Source organism: Phalangium opilio, unplaced genomic scaffold (genome assembly GCF_054372755.1).
Source record: "Phalangium opilio isolate 3A_F unplaced genomic scaffold, DU_Popi_V2 ptg000105l_1, whole genome shotgun sequence".
Classification (NCBI taxonomy): domain Eukaryota; kingdom Metazoa; phylum Arthropoda; class Arachnida; order Opiliones; family Phalangiidae; genus Phalangium; species Phalangium opilio.
Genome location: NW_028324207.1, coordinates 10,131,389 through 10,150,558, shown reverse-complemented (window position 1 = coordinate 10,150,558; position 19,170 = coordinate 10,131,389). Strand labels below are relative to the sequence as shown.

At 36.9% G+C, this 19,170-nt stretch overlaps 1 protein-coding gene and 2 long non-coding RNA genes across 5 annotated transcripts; 1 reads left to right on the top strand and 2 right to left on the bottom strand.

Annotated features, from left to right (window-relative positions):
• Positions 1-199: 199 nt before the first annotated feature.
• Positions 200-16,924, top strand: LOC149629909 (uncharacterized). Of its 3 annotated transcripts, none has more exons than XM_089851595.1 (7): positions 200-480; positions 6,817-6,856; positions 10,355-10,531; positions 11,962-12,103; positions 12,686-12,897; positions 12,963-13,216; positions 13,897-16,924. In XM_089851595.1, the coding sequence occupies exons 1-7, from the start codon at positions 443-445 to the stop codon at positions 14,153-14,155; spliced, it is 1,122 nt and encodes a 373-aa protein (XP_089707721.1). In that variant the 5' UTR covers positions 200-442; the 3' UTR covers positions 14,156-16,924. The 3 variants fall into 3 exon arrangements, with proteins under 3 accessions (XP_089707721.1, XP_089707723.1, XP_089707722.1); XM_089851597.1 differs by lacking the exon at positions 200-480 and adding an exon at positions 6,586-6,648; XM_089851596.1 differs by lacking the exons at positions 200-480; positions 6,817-6,856 and adding an exon at positions 9,943-10,076.
• LOC149629908 (uncharacterized) lies at positions 12,819-17,038 on the bottom strand. Its single transcript, XR_016374400.1, has 3 exons — positions 16,992-17,038; positions 13,881-14,137; positions 12,819-13,795 (listed from the first exon to the last, which is right to left on the bottom strand). It is a non-coding gene; the product is annotated as an uncharacterized LOC149629908 (long non-coding RNA).
• Positions 17,039-17,153: 115 nt separating this feature from the next.
• Positions 17,154-18,384, bottom strand: LOC149629907 (uncharacterized). Its single transcript, XR_016374399.1, has 2 exons — positions 17,656-18,384; positions 17,154-17,547 (listed from the first exon to the last, which is right to left on the bottom strand). It is a non-coding gene; the product is annotated as an uncharacterized LOC149629907 (long non-coding RNA).
• Positions 18,385-19,170: the final 786 nt, after the last annotated feature.

The following is a 19,170-nucleotide window of genomic DNA, read 5'->3' as shown; positions in this document are numbered from 1 at the left end:
TCTCCTGGTGAGGACACGCTGTAGATTCGATCATTTTGTGTCTCTAAATCGGAGCGTAAATTTGCTGTTGGACAAGGTGCTTCTATTTGCTTAAAATATGGAAGAAGAGGTCTATAACGTAAGCGTATTCAGTTTCTCTGATAAGGTGAGTTATCAATATCTGAAAACGTTTTAGTTGTGAATATTGTACTGAGAGTGCTCGTTGTGACGTTAACTTGACGCTGTAAGATTGTCGAAATAGTGCATCGGAGTTTTTTGAGTTTGAAGAAATTGCGCATTGAGTTTCCGTGTTCCAGACTAAAGTTGTGAACTTTATGATAACATATTAAATTTAATCCTCTTATTTGAATGAAATTTAAAATTTTTTAAATAAACTTTAATTGCGTAATAAATTTTAATTTCCTAGCCGCTTTGGGATTATCCTGACTTCTCTGTCCACAGAATGATTTATTACGTATTTGAAAATAATAAACATCTCCGGTAAAGTATGCCAGGTAACCGCGTTACCCAAGAGCAAATGGAAGTGGAGTACAATTCTCAGCTGTTAATAATTGCCTTGAATACGCGTCTAAGCAAAAACCAATTTAATCTTGTCCGTACACTTTAAGAAATTACCGTAAAATTAACCGAAGCGAAATGATACCAAAAACGCTACTAGGTACTGCTTTGAAAATAATCCACTGAACTAAAATTTTTTTTTTTGCTCCTTTATTTTATTGACGAGCTAGGGCCTAAGTGACCTTTCAGCTCCAAAATTGCAAAGAGATCCCTCAATTAGTTTTTTTTATAGAAAATAAAGTTGCTAAGGGTGGTTTTCATTTCCATAAAATTATTCAGTCATTTTGGCAAAAAAAGGGAAATTTTCCCATAGGAATAAAATGGGAAATGTTTGCTGTGATGGCCAAAGTTTCTAGACCATTTTTTGAAGACTATTTATTCGATAGGTCTGAAAACAGTTTTAAATGAAAGGTTGAACATTAAACTGGTGCCTTCCGAAGTTTTATTGAAAATAATTAATATTAAGTATTACTTTTTGTACTTTTAAGCTCATACTTAAACTTACGACCTTTTATTCTGTTGGACTTACGTGGTTTAATCCTGGCTAAAATCATAGAGAAACGTACTGTTGGACTTCCGCTGTTCTACCCCTAATAGAGCGAAGTTTTTTGTTTAGACAATGCGTCGTCCGCTCTGCCTATGCTCGAGCTTAAGGCGAAGTTTTTCACTTTTCGTATAAAAGAAGGGGTTAATTAGTCCTAATTTTATTTTATTGTCGTAAGTTAAACTTCATTATAATTTAATACAAAAGAATTTAAAGTTAAGATTTTGCCGATAATTTTTAAATTCACTGATTTGACTAAAAAAAATTTATTCCACCACTACTTATTGTACCTTAATTAATGTTATTATTGTATATTGTTATTATTATTGTATATTGTTATTCTGCCACTATTTTTGTGCCTTCCTATTTGTACCTTCCCTTTTGGAGCTGTTTGGCTGGCCCCAGCCCTAGCTCGACATTAAACGGAGCAAAAAAAAAGCCTCGGTCAAAAGTTCAAGACAGGCTGATTGTAGACTAGAGACCAATTGGCCGTGTTGCGTTCGTTTTAAGGTGTTTCACCTGGTGCCATCGGCCAACGATAGCCGCTAATTGGGTAATTTGTTTAAATTAAATCAATTTTTGTTGTTTAAAGTAGATTAATGCAAACTACGATTTAGTCTACGCACAAGGGTTCGTTCCCTGGTTTCTCGATTGGTGCCACCAGCCAACGGTTAAATATGCTATGCTATTTACTTCTGCCGCTACGAAGATACGTTTTTTACTGGTAAAATAAATGATAGATTCAATCACACTATCACTAAATCCTGTCACCAAATCAACCAATATTTTTAATTCAGGTCCTTCCAATCATTTGTACTAGGTAACAATTGAATTATTAATTATTTTGCGCCCATTCTAACATTACCTAAGAAAACAATAAACAATGGCCAGATTGCCAACGATAAACGCTACAGAGATTATATCTGGTGCAACCGGCCAACGATAACCACTGCTTAGATCATTTTGTTTGTTTAATTTAGTGGTAAAATAATTGATAAACCACACGATCACTAAACCCTGTCAACAAACCAACCAATATTTTTCATTCCGGCTCCATAGCTGTCCGCGCTCACCTCAATTTAGCGAGCCCGAGCGCGAATTGAGCGAGGCTCTTCAAAATAATTGATAAAGCCACGAGCCCGAGCCGAGCCCGAAAGTTTATGAAAAAGTTTTCTGAGCTTGAGCCCGGGCTCACAATACGTCACAAACAAAGTGAGCCTTGAGCTGAGCCCAGGTTCAACTGTAAAATCAACGAGAGCTTGCGCTGAGCTCTCTTACAAATGTTTTGGCTTTCCTGAGCTCGAGCGAGGCCAACTGAAAACTATGAGACCGCCTATTTTGAAAGGGCGCTCACTGTTTTGAGACTGCGCTCAGCTTGGCTCAGCGCCGTATTCAGTGCCAACAGAAACTAGCGTTACTCATTGGTAGATGAAGTTTTGAAATTTTTTTAATGCAAATGTAGTGCAAGTCATTTGGATAGTAAATATGTATTGTAGTTTTGCATTTATCGCGTAAAAAGAGCTGCAAAGTTATTTATTTCAACATCTACACTGTTTGGAAGAAATATTCTCCGGAAATATGAGACCAAGCTCGAGCTTGAGCTTACTAAATTGAATGAGCCCGAGCTCGAGGTGAGCCTTAAATTCTATCGATTTTGAGCCCGAGCTGAGCCCGCGAAAGATATTAGAGAGAGCTTGAGCTCGAGCTTAGCCCATCAAAATTATGCGAATGAACCCGAGCCCGAGGCGAGCTCATTTATAAAAACTAACTGAGCTTGAGCTCACATTGAGCTCTAAGGAAACATTGTTTCAATTTTGAGCTTGAGGTGAGCTCGTTGTCAATTTCTATAAAGTAACGTGAGCTGAGCTGAGCCCAAGTGATGGTGGACAGGTATGTCCGGCTCTTCCAATAATTTTTATTAGTTAACATTAAAATTTTAATTATTTATTAATGCCATCGACCAACAATAACCGCTAATTAGAATAATTTTTTCTTTAAATTAGATAAATTTTTGTTGTTTAAGATAGATTAATGCAAACTCTACGCATAAGAGTTTGTTACCTGGTTTCTAAACTGGTGCCAAGGGTAAAAAAGAAACCATATGTAACATATAACACTAGAAAAGTGTCCATCGATTTCCTACTCCGCCTTTGGTAATGCAAATTATTTTAATGTTTAATCTCCTCGAAAAAGAGGTGCGGAAGCTGTGTATTATTCTCGAAAAGTTAGACAAGCCTCAAGGACTCCGTCATGCTAAATTTTATTTCATTTCTTCATTACTTATAATTCAATTACCATTTTCAATTAGTTAAAAATGACAATTGCCCAACTAATTAATTAGCACCGCTGTGAAAAAAAGCCGTATTTTGTATTGTGGCTCTTCCAATCATTTAATTTGATTGGGTAATAATTACATTTTTTATTAATAATTTAGTGCTTATTTCAAGGATACAGTTTATTTATATAATGTTCATTTTAGTGCATATTCTAACATTACCTAAAAAACCATAAACAATGGGCAGTTTTTGCCAAGATTATCAGTTCCCATATTGCTGATGAAAATATAAGTAAAACAATCTTACTAGTAATATTATTAATAGGTATATTGAATCATAGGGTCGCTAAACCCGGTCAGGCAGTCACCCACAAACCAATATTTAATGTCCAAGCTGTTCCAGTAATTGTAATTAGGCAAAAATAAATTTGTTTATAAATTATATGGGTGTCTGTAACTCAGTTTAAAAGATTTTAAGTTACTGTTGAATTATTGATTTACAAAATTACATTTCACTAAATTTATCATAAGCACGAAATTATAAATTAAATGGATCAGTGTGTACATCATCAAAGGGATCTACTGGGCAACCGTGAATTTCCTATAGCGATATCAGTGCATTGGCATTGGATGTTCAATCCATCTGCCTAACCAATATTCCAGGAAATACTAACACTACTCCCAAAAACACCTCCCAAAATAGGCCAAACTCGTTGTTCATCCCTTTACAAACTTACTGATAAATCAATTAGGGCCTGTCAACTCCGCTCTTGAACTACAGGACCATCTAGTGGCGTATGTTTAAACTAAACAAAGGCAGATATTTGCTTTAAAATCAGGAAATTATAAGTTTAGAACCTTTTACAAAAAACACGATAATTTAGGACATTTTAATTTTACTGAGCTTAGCAGGCCAGTTAGCTATTCCCTTTCGACTATGGGAGCATCTAGTGGTGTTTGTTTAAACTAAACCACAACATGTATTTGCTTTAAATAATTTTAGTATGGAAATTTGATGTTTTCAGAGATAAATTTATCTCATTGGTAATAACTGATTAACTTGTCTGGTACCTGAAAGCATTAGTAACTAATTAGCAATATTAGGTCCTTTATGCTTACGCTCCCCTTTATTTATGTTTCTGCTTAGTGCAAATTTTAAAAATGCAACAGTTTCTTAACAATCTTAATTAAAATGAAGACTGAAGGAACAGATATTAATAAAAAATGTCTTAGTGGACAAAGACTAGAAAAAGTAAATGATAAGAAAACAAAATGGAATGACCGAAGTACAGATATTAAATTTTTTCAGTTTAAAGACATAATTATAAAACATCAATTATTTGAAAAAATACTTATCTTCGTTTTTTTCACCAAAAATACATTTGCCCAAAATTTTGCTTCATGAAATTTTTGCATTCTTTTCAAAATGGTTTGTGTCAAAGCTTTACTATATAACAAATACATGCGACATCGTTTATATTTACAGCTAGATTTCCAGTGTAGCCCATGATAGACACCGTTCCTCGTTAGTGATATTTAAAAGGATTGCGGCTTTTAATTTGAACTACAACACGTTTTAATACTGGAAACTAAGCCCAATAGTCAGTGTCCATTTACGTGTTTCGTGTTATACGTTTGCTCTACAATGTGTTCCTCATAAATAGCAAGTCGAAGTCATACCAAACTAATTCAATCACGACTTTTAAAACAGTTCTCAAGCACTCAATAAAATACCTAAGGTTTTTTGTTAATAATATCAGAAGGGAATAACAGAGAAGGGACACACTTTATATCTCCATAATGCTTTATACTCGTAACAACAGTCTTACCAACCTCAAGTCAACTACCCTTCACTGATTGGCTATCTAACTTCTGTCGTAGCTGTGACGTCACATAAGAAGGTGACGTCTCGGTTGACGAATAAAAAGTAGTTTTGTTTACAACTTTACATTGAAGGAGATAAAAATGGCCGAATTTCATGTTGATAAACGAAATCAAGCTGTGCAATTAATTTAGATACACGGGAATTGAGAACATACCAAAATCAGATAATTTGAAGGTAATAAATAGATGAAAACTAATTATTCTGAATTAATATTAAAAAATAAAAATTATTTTCAATAAAATACATACTTGAGGTTATAATTACACAAGAACGAAACATCGACAGCCCTAAGCCTTTGGAGAATGAAAATCTAGCAGACAAATAGGCCGCCTGATACCGAACTATATTTGCAGTAAATTGGTTAAAAGCTGTGTACTTGCGCAAAGTTTTCGCGGTTTTCTTGAGGTTGGTCGGACTCTCGTTACCAAAGCAGGCTCTAATGTCTCCCTTCTCTGTTATTCCCTTCTGATAATATCTTTTATCCAAATTTTAATGATTGATTTATAAAACATTTTAAATCGTCGACCCAAAAAATGGGACTCAATCGCATCGTGGTCGTATAAATGCAGGCGCAAAACCAAAGCACCCTAAAGTGACGTTTAAAATGTCAATCATGATAAAAGATAAAATTTCATCCTTCGGTTGCATTTAGTCGGTTTAAACAACGTTTTCTCTTATAATTCGAAAAGAGAAACCATTAAAAATAACCCATATCAGAAATATATGATAAGTCATGAGCTACTGCCCATATCAATACTCGGATATTTATTCTAATACTTTTCATTCGAAAACTGTTAATACTAAAAAGGATATATAGAATAAATAATCTGTCTTTCAAAAACAATGCAAATGTAATTTTGGTGAAAAAAACGAAGATAAGTATTTTTTTCAAATAATTGATGTTTTATAATCATGTCTTTAAACTGAAAAAATTAATATCTGTGACTTCGGTGATTCCATTTTGTTCTCTTATGATTTACTTTTTCTAGTCTTTGTCCACTAAGACATTTTTTATTAATATCTGTTCCTTCAGTCTTCATTTTAACTAAGATTGTTAAGAAACTGTTGCATTTTTAATTGTTAAGTTGAAACAAGACGATAGTGTTTACACTACAAACCAGTTGTGAATGTAGCTATGAGTATATAGGGTTAGCAGTTGAGGCGTAGACAATTGGGCGCTTACAAACACATAAAGGTTATATCTCTCCCAAGGTTATACACTTCATTTCCTGTTTTTTTCCCATTGACTGATTTCCATGTTTCCAAGACATATCCTTATTGGATGTAAAATGTCGTCTGCTTTACTGTATATTCGGTATGCTTGGAATACTGTGTTAAAAATTCGTAAATTTTTACTTCAAAAAAGAGAAATAATTCCATATCTAGGTAAATGTGGTTTCATTTTATGGATTCTAAAACCACCCTTAACAAACTTGATTTTCGATGAAATTTGTTTATATTGAAATTTGGTCAAGGTTTATAGTTTGGTACTCCCCCTTGGTTTTGCTCTTGGTGTTGTAAAAGACGCTTTCCTAATTGAGCTTATATTTTAAGGTACATACACGTGAATGAAGATGATGAAGATTCCTTTGAGGTTTGTCACTATAAATAAAACATTTTAGCCCTAAGTTTGAAATAAGTGCCCCACCCTCGGTTTCATTGTGCGCTATTCAAGTTGCCAAGCAAGCCTAATCCAGATAAGAGAGGAAAATTTGAAAATTTGCGCATCTCCCGCTGCGCAAGCTGTCTTTAACTTCTGGCAAATCTCGCTAGGAGAATATGTAACCAGCAGAGCGCGCTATTGATGTCGAAATTGCAACAAGCAACGCCTTGACTAAAAAACTTAAGTCCACCGACTGCACTAGAGCACTCTAAGCGCACTCTGGGCCAGTTTTCGTCCGTCACTGGGAACACGAGTGCAACACTCGCCCTGAGTCGCGTTTTCCACTGATCTCAAAAACTGCCAGAGAATTGCTCTTTCTTGCTCTGAAAAATTCGACGGAACGGCGGTCCTCGAGTGTTTTTACGTTCTTTTATATTAGTTCTGTTTCTTTCACTCTTAACTAATTATAATGGCTGGCTCTGTTGAGTGTTAATTAAGAATGAGAAACAACAACCGCGATGTTCGGGTGTCATATTTGTTCTAAGGTTTATTGGGGGGGGTGGAATAAAGTATAAATGGAATAAAGTATAACGGGAATAAGGTATAATAACGAACTGGAATAAAATATAACTGGAATAGTGTATAACGTCGTATTTGAAAACTGGAATAAGGTATAACTGTCCAATACTGGAATAAAGTATAACTGGACTAGCGTATAACCGCGAAATTCTATACCGGAATAAGGTATAACCGGATTAATGCATAATGGACGTACGTATAACGCCAAGTTTGAAAACTGGAATAGCGTATACCGGACTAATATATAATGGACGTAAGTATAACGCCAAGTCTCACAACGGGCGTATATCTGTATAAAATTTTAATGGAATACCGCATAATACCAAATTAAAAACAATTAATGGTAAAATCAGAAATTTATTACTACTATTGTGATAAATTTCTGGTAAAATAAAATGGTAAAAAATAAAAAGATTCTTCAGTTATGGGTTTTAAGTCCTGTATGCTGCTGAAGCGGCGGTCCTGCAATATGGGCAATTCCTATGTTGCACATCATTATTCATGATTATGTCTTTACACCTTTCGCAGGCGCAAGTATGGCCACATGGTAAAAAAACAGTGTTTCTTCTATTGACCATGCATACCGTGCACAAATTTTATATTTCTGGGACCTGGATTCGACCGACGAATGGGGCCGGATCTGGGTCAACTCCTGGTGCCTGGTCTAGAACGGGAACGATACCCCGGCCATAATGATGTGCAACATAGGAATTGCCCATATTGCAGGACCGCCGCCTCAGCAGCATACAGGACTTACAACCCATAACTGAAGAATCTTTTTTATTTTTTACCATTTTATTTTACCATTAATTGTTTTTAATTTGGTATTATGCGGTATTCCATTAAAATTTTATACAGATATACGCCCGTTGTGAGACTTGGCGTTATACTTACGACCATTATATATTAGTCCGGTATACGCTATTCCAGTTGTCAAACTTGGCGTTATACGTACGTCCATTATGCATTAATCCGGTTATACCTTATTCCGGTATAGAATTTCGCGGTTATACGCTAGTCCAGTTATACTTTATTCCAGTATTGGACAGTTATACCTTATTCCAGTTTTCAAATACGACGTTATACACTATTCCAGTTATATTTTATTCCAGTTCGTTATTATACCTTATTCCCGTTATACTTTATTCCATTTCACTGCCATCTCAAATACTAGGCCATGCAATACGAAAAAAAGGGGGGTGGCAGTTAGGATTTCACAAATGGCGCTAGATGTCGCTTTTCTGGGGTTTTAAACTGGCGGCAAATTTTAAACTAGGGGAAATTTTTGAAATCTTGCAAGACAACGGTTAAAGTAAAGGTATTGAGGATAATAAATTATTCCCGTTATACTTTATTCCATTTCACTGCCATCTCAAATACTAGGCCATGCAATACGAAAAAAAGGGGGGTGGCAGTTAGGATTTCACAAATGGCGCTAGATGGCGCTAGATGTCGCTTTTCTGGGGTTTTATATAATGGACGTAAGTATAACGCCAAGTCTCACAACTGGAATAACGTATAACTATCGTAGACTCTGTATAAAATTTTAATTGAAAACCGCATAATACCAAATTAAAAACAATGGTAAAAAATAAAAACAACTGCAGTTATGGGTTGAAAGTCCTGTAAGCTGCTGAGGCGAGGGTCCTGCAATATGGGCACTTCCTATTTTGCACATCATTATTCATAATTCTGTCTTTACGTCTTTCGCAGGCGCAAGTATGGCCACATGGAACAAACACAGTATTTCTTCTATTTACCATGCATACCGTGCACAAATTGCCTATTTCTGGGACCTGGATTCGACCGACGGCTGGGGCCGGATCTGGGTCAACTCCGGGTGCCTGGTCTAGAACTGGAACGATGGCCGGGGCTGGATCGACATCAAGTACCGGCGCTGGACCGGGGGGTGGGGCAAGAACTGGACCGATAGCGTGGGCCGCAGCTGGATGGACTAGACCGACCTTTGCCGGGGCTGGACCGACTGCTGCCGCCGCTGGTTGCGCATGTATAACACCTGGAATCGGCACAGTGGGACGGTCCAATTCTGCAACTACGTGACTTGCCACGCGTAGAAATTCCCTGACGGTGTACTGATTTTGCTCCAATTGCGGTTTTCAATTAAAATTTTATACAGAGTCTACGATAGTTATACGTTATTCCAGTTGTGAGACTTGGCGTTATACTTACGTCCATTATATATTAGTCCGGTATATGCTATTCCAGTTGTCAAACTTGGCGTTATACGTACGTCCATTATACATTAATCCGGTTATACCTTATTCCGGTATAGAATCTCGCGGTTATAGACTAGTCCAGTTATACTTTATTCCAGTATTGGACAGTTATACCTTATTCCAGTTTTCAAATACGACGTTATACACTATTCCAGTTATATTTTATTCCAGTTCGTTATTATACCTTATTCCCGTTATACTTTATTCCATTTATACTTTATTCCACCCCCCCCCCATTGTAGCCTGCTTTGACTAGTTCGTTAGCGACCCCTAGCGACGGATAATTCAAAACAATTTGACCCGCAAAGTTTAAATAAGTCAAATACGTAACAAGTGTGACGTAGTAGCGTGTTAGATCGTGTTTCACTGACGAAAAGTTCTCCGCCAAAACTCTAGTAGGTGAAATCTTCTCAACCTGAGAGCACTCTAGTTTTCTTGACAAGGCCTATTTAAAATGGATGGTACAGCTTTGCTTGGAAATTCAGAGTAAAAATGGTCGAGAATACATTTCAGGCAACATGAAAATCGTTTAAAAGAGAGGCCTTATTTTTCATTAACCTTTTTTCATTTCACTGTATAATTTTAAAGCGAATGAGTTCAACTTGTTTCAACCCTTCATGCTCCCATTAAGGGCCAACTACATACAAACTGTTTTTCACATACGCATTTCCAGAAAGCGGACCTGACAGCATTTCCGATCAGTTACGAATATGCAATGCGAATTAGTAAGTTGGCAACATTCACAGTGCCATTCATGTACGCCCACCAAAGATTAATGTCTGCCAAAAATCTGACGTTCAACGCTGCTCCAGTCGGAGCCTTCGACGATTTAAAAACTATTTCCATTGGTGTAAGTATAGAGAGTACGACGTAAATAACCGCAATTTTACAAATTTTACCGGTAAATTACGTAAATTACCACGGTAATAAGCCTGTTATAATATAAAATACCATAAATTACGGTTATTTTTGTTATTCCATAATTTTAATCGCTAACTTACGGGTAATTTTGCTCGGTGTGGTTATGTAACCGGACCTTGCTTTGCACTGATGATCTGTACGTGTGTTTGTGGCCGGGGTGCGGCAGGAACAAGTGTGGCTAGATACCGATTAAGCAAAGAATTTCGATAAAAAAAATTACATTGGGGCTTTCGTTTGCGTTTGCAGCAGTTAAACTGACTTCGGACGGACGTAAAACTAATTAGTCGGGACCCCTGCTCCGGCTCTTGGGAGTATTGGTAAACAACATTGGTATCGCGGCAACCCTCCAATTTGGTTTAATTTGATGGACAGCTGTAGCGAAGCCCATTTGTTGAAAGCGTCTCAAATTAAAATATTTTCTCTTTACTCCGGTTTCTGGGGTTAGCGCGGGGAGGGGGATAGCGAATGCGGGCAAGGTAGCTAGGGTGAAAGATTCATTTTTAGGCGGAAAGGGCACTGTGTGTGAAGGCTGGGTTGCTATGTATGTTGGATAGACGAAAAGACCTTTTCAGCTATGTTTGGTAAACCCTTAATGTACCCCAACCGAATATTACCTAAACCAGTTAAAAAACACGAATACTGTACTAAATAAGCTCATACGAAACTAACACGCCCTCCCCACTCCCAACCACACCTAGCTGATACGTAAATGTTTTTCGTGACTTGTTAAAAATTACGGTAATTTCACATCCTGAACTAGCTGTACATGATTGGCGTTGCAATTGTGGGTGTCAGAATTAAATGCGAAGAACTACACCCTTTGTTTATCTTATTTACATAACTTTAATTCATGAAAAACAAGGTTATCATCTACAAATACTAAATAAACACATAATTTAGTTTGTGGGCTGCTAGGAGCCTCCAGCTATAGGGTGGTGTAACCAAAAATCTGATAAGACTTCATGAAAGTCTTATCAGACTTTTGGTGTAACATGATTACACCGCGATATTGAAATCGGTCCCTATAAGCTATGACCAAACGTAACGTAACAATTAGAGTTACGAAATGTCAAACTACTCCAACAAATCAGATTTAGTCGTCGAGGAACGAGTTACAATTCGGGGAAAACATTTTCTTTCAGTTCAAAATTATCCTCTTGTTCGTGTAATGATGTAGAATGGAGTGTATATAAAATATGTAGAATTTTGTCTTCGTGTAAATCTGTAGAACGTATATCTTTAAGTATGTGAAGCGTATTCAAGAACTCTGTTGTTAGTGCCGGTGATGCTAAGGTTAAGCCCTTTGCTTCAGAGCCAAAGCAATTCATAATCGTTTCTTCTCTGAAAACACTTTTTCAGGTTTGGAGCGGGTTGCTTTGCGTCATGGGAGTCTTAACGATGATTGATATCATTCACAAGCGAGTCAAGGGAATGCCAGGATCAATGATGTCCGTCGCTGCTCAAAAACTCTTTCTTTATTTCGGAGCCATTTTGGGAAAAGGTAGAGTCTCTAGAGTCGAACAATTTATCGGGCCGGGCCGGGTCGGGCTTTTCAAATTTTGGAAATTAAGGGGCAGTTAGTTACAAAATTTTAAAGCGCGCGCCCTGATTCCTATGCCAAGCAGAGCCGCGGTGGTCTAGTGTGACGTCACACAAGGGAATTGTTGGAGAGAGAAAAAATTCCGAAGGGAGCGTGAGCCCCCCCCTTGCCTGTTTCGCACCGTTGCACGCGTAAACACTAAACACGAAGATCTATGATGGACGCGCAAAGTTAAAAATACATCCAATCAAAAGAAAAGAAAGAAAATAATTACAGCTGGGCATTTTCTATCCATTTTCCGTAAAATATTGCATAAACGATTATTTATAAACAAAGTTGTGGATATAATACAATTTTTCGAACTTCCTTGAACTATGAATGCGGTCCAGAAATTTCGAACACGTTTGCTTCGATTTGCAAACTGCGAACGCGATCCCTATGGGTGCAAAAATGCACACAGACACACCCACACGTCCAACAAAGTGATGTAAATGAACAGTGCACTCAACCACTCAATTTTACTATTGGTTCGTGTTACTGCAGGCTTCGACATTCCTTCGTCACTGGCGATTCGCTTCAGCGTTGGAGTTTATCTCTTGATAATTGTGATTTTCGTCAATTTGTTCAACGGAGTCTTGAAAGCCAATTTCTCGTCTCAAAAAAAGGAACACATTAACGGAATTCCCGATTTATTGAAAGTACCCGACGCCAAAGTTTACATTTCTGAGTCAATAGAAGACCGTGTTAAACAATCGGTGGGGATTTTTAAATACTTTAATCTCATTCCTAAAGTCCATTATTAAAATTTCAATTCTAACAGACTGACGATGACATGAAAACTCTCTTGCATCAGCGAGCAAAACGCATTGAAGCGGGAGACTTACAGTCAGGAAAGCAAATATGGTTTGCAGATTTACCTACTTTACAGATGGGCTTGTTAATGAACTTCGATGAGCCAAAGCTGAAACAATTGCGTTTTCATCTTGGTTCGGCCAAGTACTTGGAACAACCGCTAGTGCTCCCAGTTAACAATGCAACAATGAATCCGAAAGCTCTGAAGTACATCAACCAAAGGTTCGTTAAATTTCTTAATGCAAGAACAGTCTAGGTTTAGGTGTTTCTCCTTCGCACATTAACGATGATCTTTATATAAAACGTAGCTAGTAGAGTCTTCTTCTATAATTCTATGCCTCAACTGGCGTTCACGCGCCTTGACTAATAACGCTGGAAAAATGCTAATTATTATACAACTACTCTCGAGCGCGTAATGGCGAGTTCAAGAGCTCCGTATCGAGTTACGTAATTACCGATGCGTAGTAAAATGGAAATTTATAGCAGTTCCACTTCCAACTGCCGATTGATCCCATAGACCATTTTCAAAGCACCGCTAAACCAATCAATTGCTCATTTGGTAATCCACTGTCAACCTAGTCCAAATGAGAAGCGTGCAAACCACGAAACACGCTTACAATGAGGGTTTTTGTTAAATGTTCATATCGCTACGCGCCCGTGAAATCCACCCGAATTCATTTAATAACTCGCGCATTTTAATCGAAATCGGCTTAATTATCGTCAACTCTTCATAGGCCTTGTGTCACTTTGGGGAACATCATTTTTCAAGTCCCGGCCAAAAGTGTCGTGTGTACCTTGAAACTATCAAATAAAGTCAGCATTAATCACGCGGACAAATTTTGCAACCTGATTTGAGTTACTGAATTGATAAATAAAAGTATCTGACCATTTGGTGATTACAGATTGCGGTCTTTCTTGGAAACCGGCCAAGCCACAGCATTTTACCGCTTGTTCGAGAGAGACTTTCACATCGAAGTGGAACCTCAACATTCGACGGCTGAGAATGAAGTACACGTACTCGGGTTCAAGGACATTGAAGCCAAGTTCCGATTGTGGGCGGCAATGCTTGGAGTCGCTTCTTTCGTCTTCACCGTCGAGCTACTGACAAGATTCCAGTTTCGAGAACCGCTGCACATCATTAAGCTTAAACGAAGATTGTAGGAATGAAAACCCTCGCAACGGAACTTTAAACCGAAAACTTATTTAAAACGACTTTGATCCAAACAAACTCATCGCTAAGAGTCGGTTCAGACTAGTATTTGCACGAAGCATAGGTATCTTCATGGTGAAATCACACTACCCGCAAGCAAAGACGAAGTAATCCTGCACAGATAATAGCTGATTACAAATTTTAAGACACGGTATAGAAAGGGTATACTCCTATTGGAGCGAGGCCGCATTCGACCGAATGAAATTTAGCATACACAATAGCTACTTTAAGGGAGTGAATACTCCTAATATAACTACGCCGGTACAGCGGCCAATTACGGCGAAAATCTGATGTCTCGCGACTTTTGGCCATTTTCACACTTTCCCTTTGCTCACTTTAGGTGATACCAAGAAGTGATATCTAGTTCACTAGGGAGAAGGTATAAATTCGCCACATTTCTAGCTTTATCTCCAGTCCAAACGTAGGTCCGGAGTTAATCCCCGCCTCTAATTTACAATTAGCATCTCATTGGTTCTTGATCCTAACGTCAGAGCGACGCGAATGACGAAAATTACTGACGACTGAGCAGAGGCGAATTAGCCCGGCCTCCTTTTACGTCCCCCCTTGTATATTGAAAGGAGGACTGGGACTATGTCGCGCGAATACTTAGGCATCTTTTATCTGTTGATCTTTGACCCGATCGTGAACTATATTACTAGCCTAGGTGGCGTGACGGCATTTTTTATGACTGGTTCAAAGGTTACCTTAACGCTTATCTGTTATAATAATTATCAGTTGTTTTTTTTGCTTCACTTCTTGCTAGTCGGTTTAATTTTCGTGAGCTGTTAACAACCCCAAATTGTATAATATATTTTGATGCCTAATTAAATTAACTTTAAGTTTTCTATAAACGAGTTTCTTTTACACGATGTTCACCCTAACCCTAATTAGTCTAACATTGTGGTAGCAGAGCGTGGTTGGCGTGTCAGGGCCAGACAGGTTAAGTGAACTTTGGTGGAACAAAGACTTGTAACAAATATGGCGGACAGTGGCAACGCGTTTTCGGTAGGACAAGTCGCTAAATTAGAAGGAACAAATTATCGGAATTGGCGATTCGAAATCGAAATGATTTTACGGGAACGCAATTTATGGAATATAATAACGGGAGATGAAGTGGAACCGAATTCAGAGGCACCAGATACTGTACAACAGCGCTTCCAGAGTAAGGCTTCAAAAGCATATTCTATCCTAGCCATGACGCTAGGGCAAGACTACCGGAGCCTATTGGATGGCATTAATTCGCCTAAAGAAGCATGGGACAAAATTAAGAATACATTTGAACCGAAGTCACGAGCCAGGATCGGGGTCTTAAGGAAGGAGTTTTATTCACTCGAGTACAAGCCTGAAGAACCCATGTCAGCATTCATTGGCCGTGTAAAGACTGTACGGAGGCAGCTGTTAGAGGCAGGGGAAAACATTCCAGATAAGATGTATATTAACAGAAATATGTTGAACGAAATGTAATATAGTTAGGGGGAGTTTTGTTGATCTTTGACCCGATCGTGAACTATATTACTAGCCTAGGTGGCGTGACGGCATTTTTTATGACTGGTTCAAAGGTTACCTTAACGCTTATCTGTTATAATAATTATCAGTTGTTTTTTTTGCTTCACTTCTTGCTAGTCGGTTTAATTTTCGTGAGCTGTTAACAACCCCAAATTGTATAATATATTTTGATGCCTAATTAAATTAACTTTAAGTTTTCTATAAACGAGTTTCTTTTACACGATGTTCACCCTAACCCTAATTAGTCTAACATTATCTTCTACCTAGTAAACTAGATGTCGCTTCTTGGTGATACTTGGCTACTATATTTCTTATTGTCGTTCGAGGATGAAACCAAGTTTATTTAAATAAGTGACACTTGGAAATGAACATAAGCTGAAGTATGTATAATGGCGTGTAAATAGCTAACGCAATCTTCGACAAATACTCAACTAACCAAAGTACTAAGTGAAACAAAATAGAAGTTCTTACAATAATTGTAACCGTAAACAAATTTTTTGTCAGGCGTGTCAGTCAATGAAAATTCTTAAAAAATGGAATTATCTAGTGAGGGTGCGTTCCAATTAGGGAATACAAAGTTAATTGTATTTACTACTTTATTACTTACAATATTGGAACTACTAATATTTTTGTAAATTCGCGATGACTCTTAATTCGAAAATACGCGTAAGAATTTGTTAACGAGATATATAAATAACTACACGGATATTTATTGATGTATTCTAAGAAATAATAGGAAAATAAAAAAATTACTAAATGTTTTAGTGGGAAAATAAATAATTACTAAATGTATTCGTGGGAAAATAAATAATTACTAAATGTATTAGTGGGAAAATAAATAATTTCTAAATGTATTTGTGGGAAAATAAATAATTACTAAATGAATTTGTGGGAAAATAAATAATTACTTAATGTATTTGTGGGAAAATAAATAATTACTAAATGTATTTCTTTGAAAATAAATAATTACTAAATGTATTTGTGGGAAAATAAATAATTACTAAATGTATTTGTGGGAAAATAAATAATTACTAAAAGTATTTGTGGGAAAATAAATAATTACTAAATGTATTTGTGTGAAAATAAATAATTACTAAATGTATTTGTGTGAAAATAAAAAATTACTAAATGTATTTGTGAGAAAATAAACAATAACTAAATGTATTTGTGGGAAAATAAATAATTACTAAATGTATTTGTTTGAAAATAAATAATTACTAAATGTATTTGTTTGAAAATAAATAATTACTAAATGTACTAAAAATAAATGTATCAACTTACTAGCCAGCTGAAGGTGTTCCAGATGTGTATGGGAAAGCAGCCTCACCGCGACTATTTGGCTCCCAGTGAGGGAAGGCTTTCTGTACATGTACATGTATACAACAAGAGGTTACAAGTAAACCCTTACAATTTTGTCGCGCTTTCTAATGTATTTTAGCAATGTATAATGAACTCCATATTGATTTAATAGCAAAGGATAATTATTACAAAAACTATATTTAGGCACTGTATAATTAATGCCTTACTTATATACAGTAACATTGCTAATTAATATTGAAATCGTATAAAGAATATCTCCTCAACAAAAGCCGAGATACAACAAACCCCAAAAAATCCTTATTTCTCAGCCTGTTACGGCTACAATGACAGGGAGCCGAACATAAAGAGGTCACACAAAAGACACGTGTCCTTGGAATGACCCATATTAGTTTAAAACACGTTTCCGCACAATTTAAATGAGATCATAGTGTTTAGCAGACGGCATAATGAATTTTAAACTTTTTAGGACGGTCTGAGACAAGGACTAGGCAATATCCACGTCGGCGTTACAGCGTCACTTTCGGCGAAAATGAGCCAAATAACGATGAAACCGAATTAAAAAATTAAACACCGTTAGCGGAATGCAGTGAGCAACAAAAAATGTCGAGTCCGCACGTTTAATTACCGAAATTCAAAGAATAACAGCGAAAACATGATAGTGGAGGTATTTTTAGTAAGGTCTCAAACACAGTTATAGAAAAGCCCCGTCATGAGTCCCGAGGAACAAACAATACGAGCTTTTCCAAGACCTATGGCAAAACGCTGCCAGTAGATAAAACCAAAAGACGGCGATAACACGAAAAATAGTTTAAATCACTGAAAATTAAGTTTGATTACCGTTAACGGAAGGCTTTAGAAGTCGTTATGTGCAAAAATCAAACGAAGCCAACTCGATCACGCGCTCAGCAAAAAAAATCCTTATTTCTCAGCCTGTTACGGCTACAATGCGGCTCTGGAGCAATGAGTTAGATCTCTATGAGATAGATAGAGTTACAATTCAAATACTCGCGTATGCGTATTTTATTTAACACGTTTAAAAACTATCTTGACAGCTTGTTACACAGATTATAGCAGCAGACGTTAATAAAAAAGTTCTTAGGGTGGCGCCACCCGTATTTGATAAAGATTCATGCTCGATAAAAGGTGTATTGCGAAACGTCGATCTCGAGATCTCACGTTGTGACTCTAGGTTTCATATATATATTCTATCTCATTGCTCTGGAGTAGTTTAAAGAGAGCGAAGGCGAGACGACGACGAAGGCGGAGCTGACGACGAAGGCGGAGCTAATCTTCCGTTTTTATGTCTTTTATGTCTCCGTAATATTTTTTCGACATCATAGATGGCGACAAAATAAAAACTGATTCTGAAGTTGCAATTTCATTTCCAGGACGAGCATAAACATTTTTCTAATCTTCTAGAAACTATTATAAGATACGTTTCACAACTCCTTTTAGAACCCTAGCTTTATACTGAATTTGACTTGGCACGATTTTTCAACAATCAAAGCTTTCACTTTTACCAGTCCCCTATACTATCGCAATATCAATGGAATCGCGTGCACTGCCTTCCTTGTTCATCATGGGTCTACTAAATAACTGAGTAACCAACTGAGTAACAGCGCAATACTCCGTGTGGTTATTATATAACCACACGGAAAAATCAATGGGTCATAGATTTGTAGATTAAAAAGTGGTTTTGGAAACACTGCTCCAGTGGCGTAGCGACGTTTGTTGGGCCCACACGATAATTAGAGCCCCTTCTCGAGCGTTCAAAAAGTGTCAGAAAATCACGAACGTTTAATATTACTACTTTTTCATTTCATATTTAATAACAAATGCGCCTTGTCGCTGCTCAATACCAAGATTTCTCACAAATACATGGTTCACTCCCCTTAACAGCAATACAAGGTTTGCGAAAAATAGGATGCCCTTCGCAAAATTAAAGGATTATATAGGACTTCTATATTGTTAGATTTAGAGTGTGGATAATTTTATTTTATTGAAAACGTAAGATTCTTTAAAACGCGTAACATCGAACCTAGATCTAATCAAAAACTAAAGGGCTCACACAGACACGCATTTAGATTTACGTGAAAAAGTGACTAATAATTAATAAAATGTAAGCAAAAGTGAACATAAA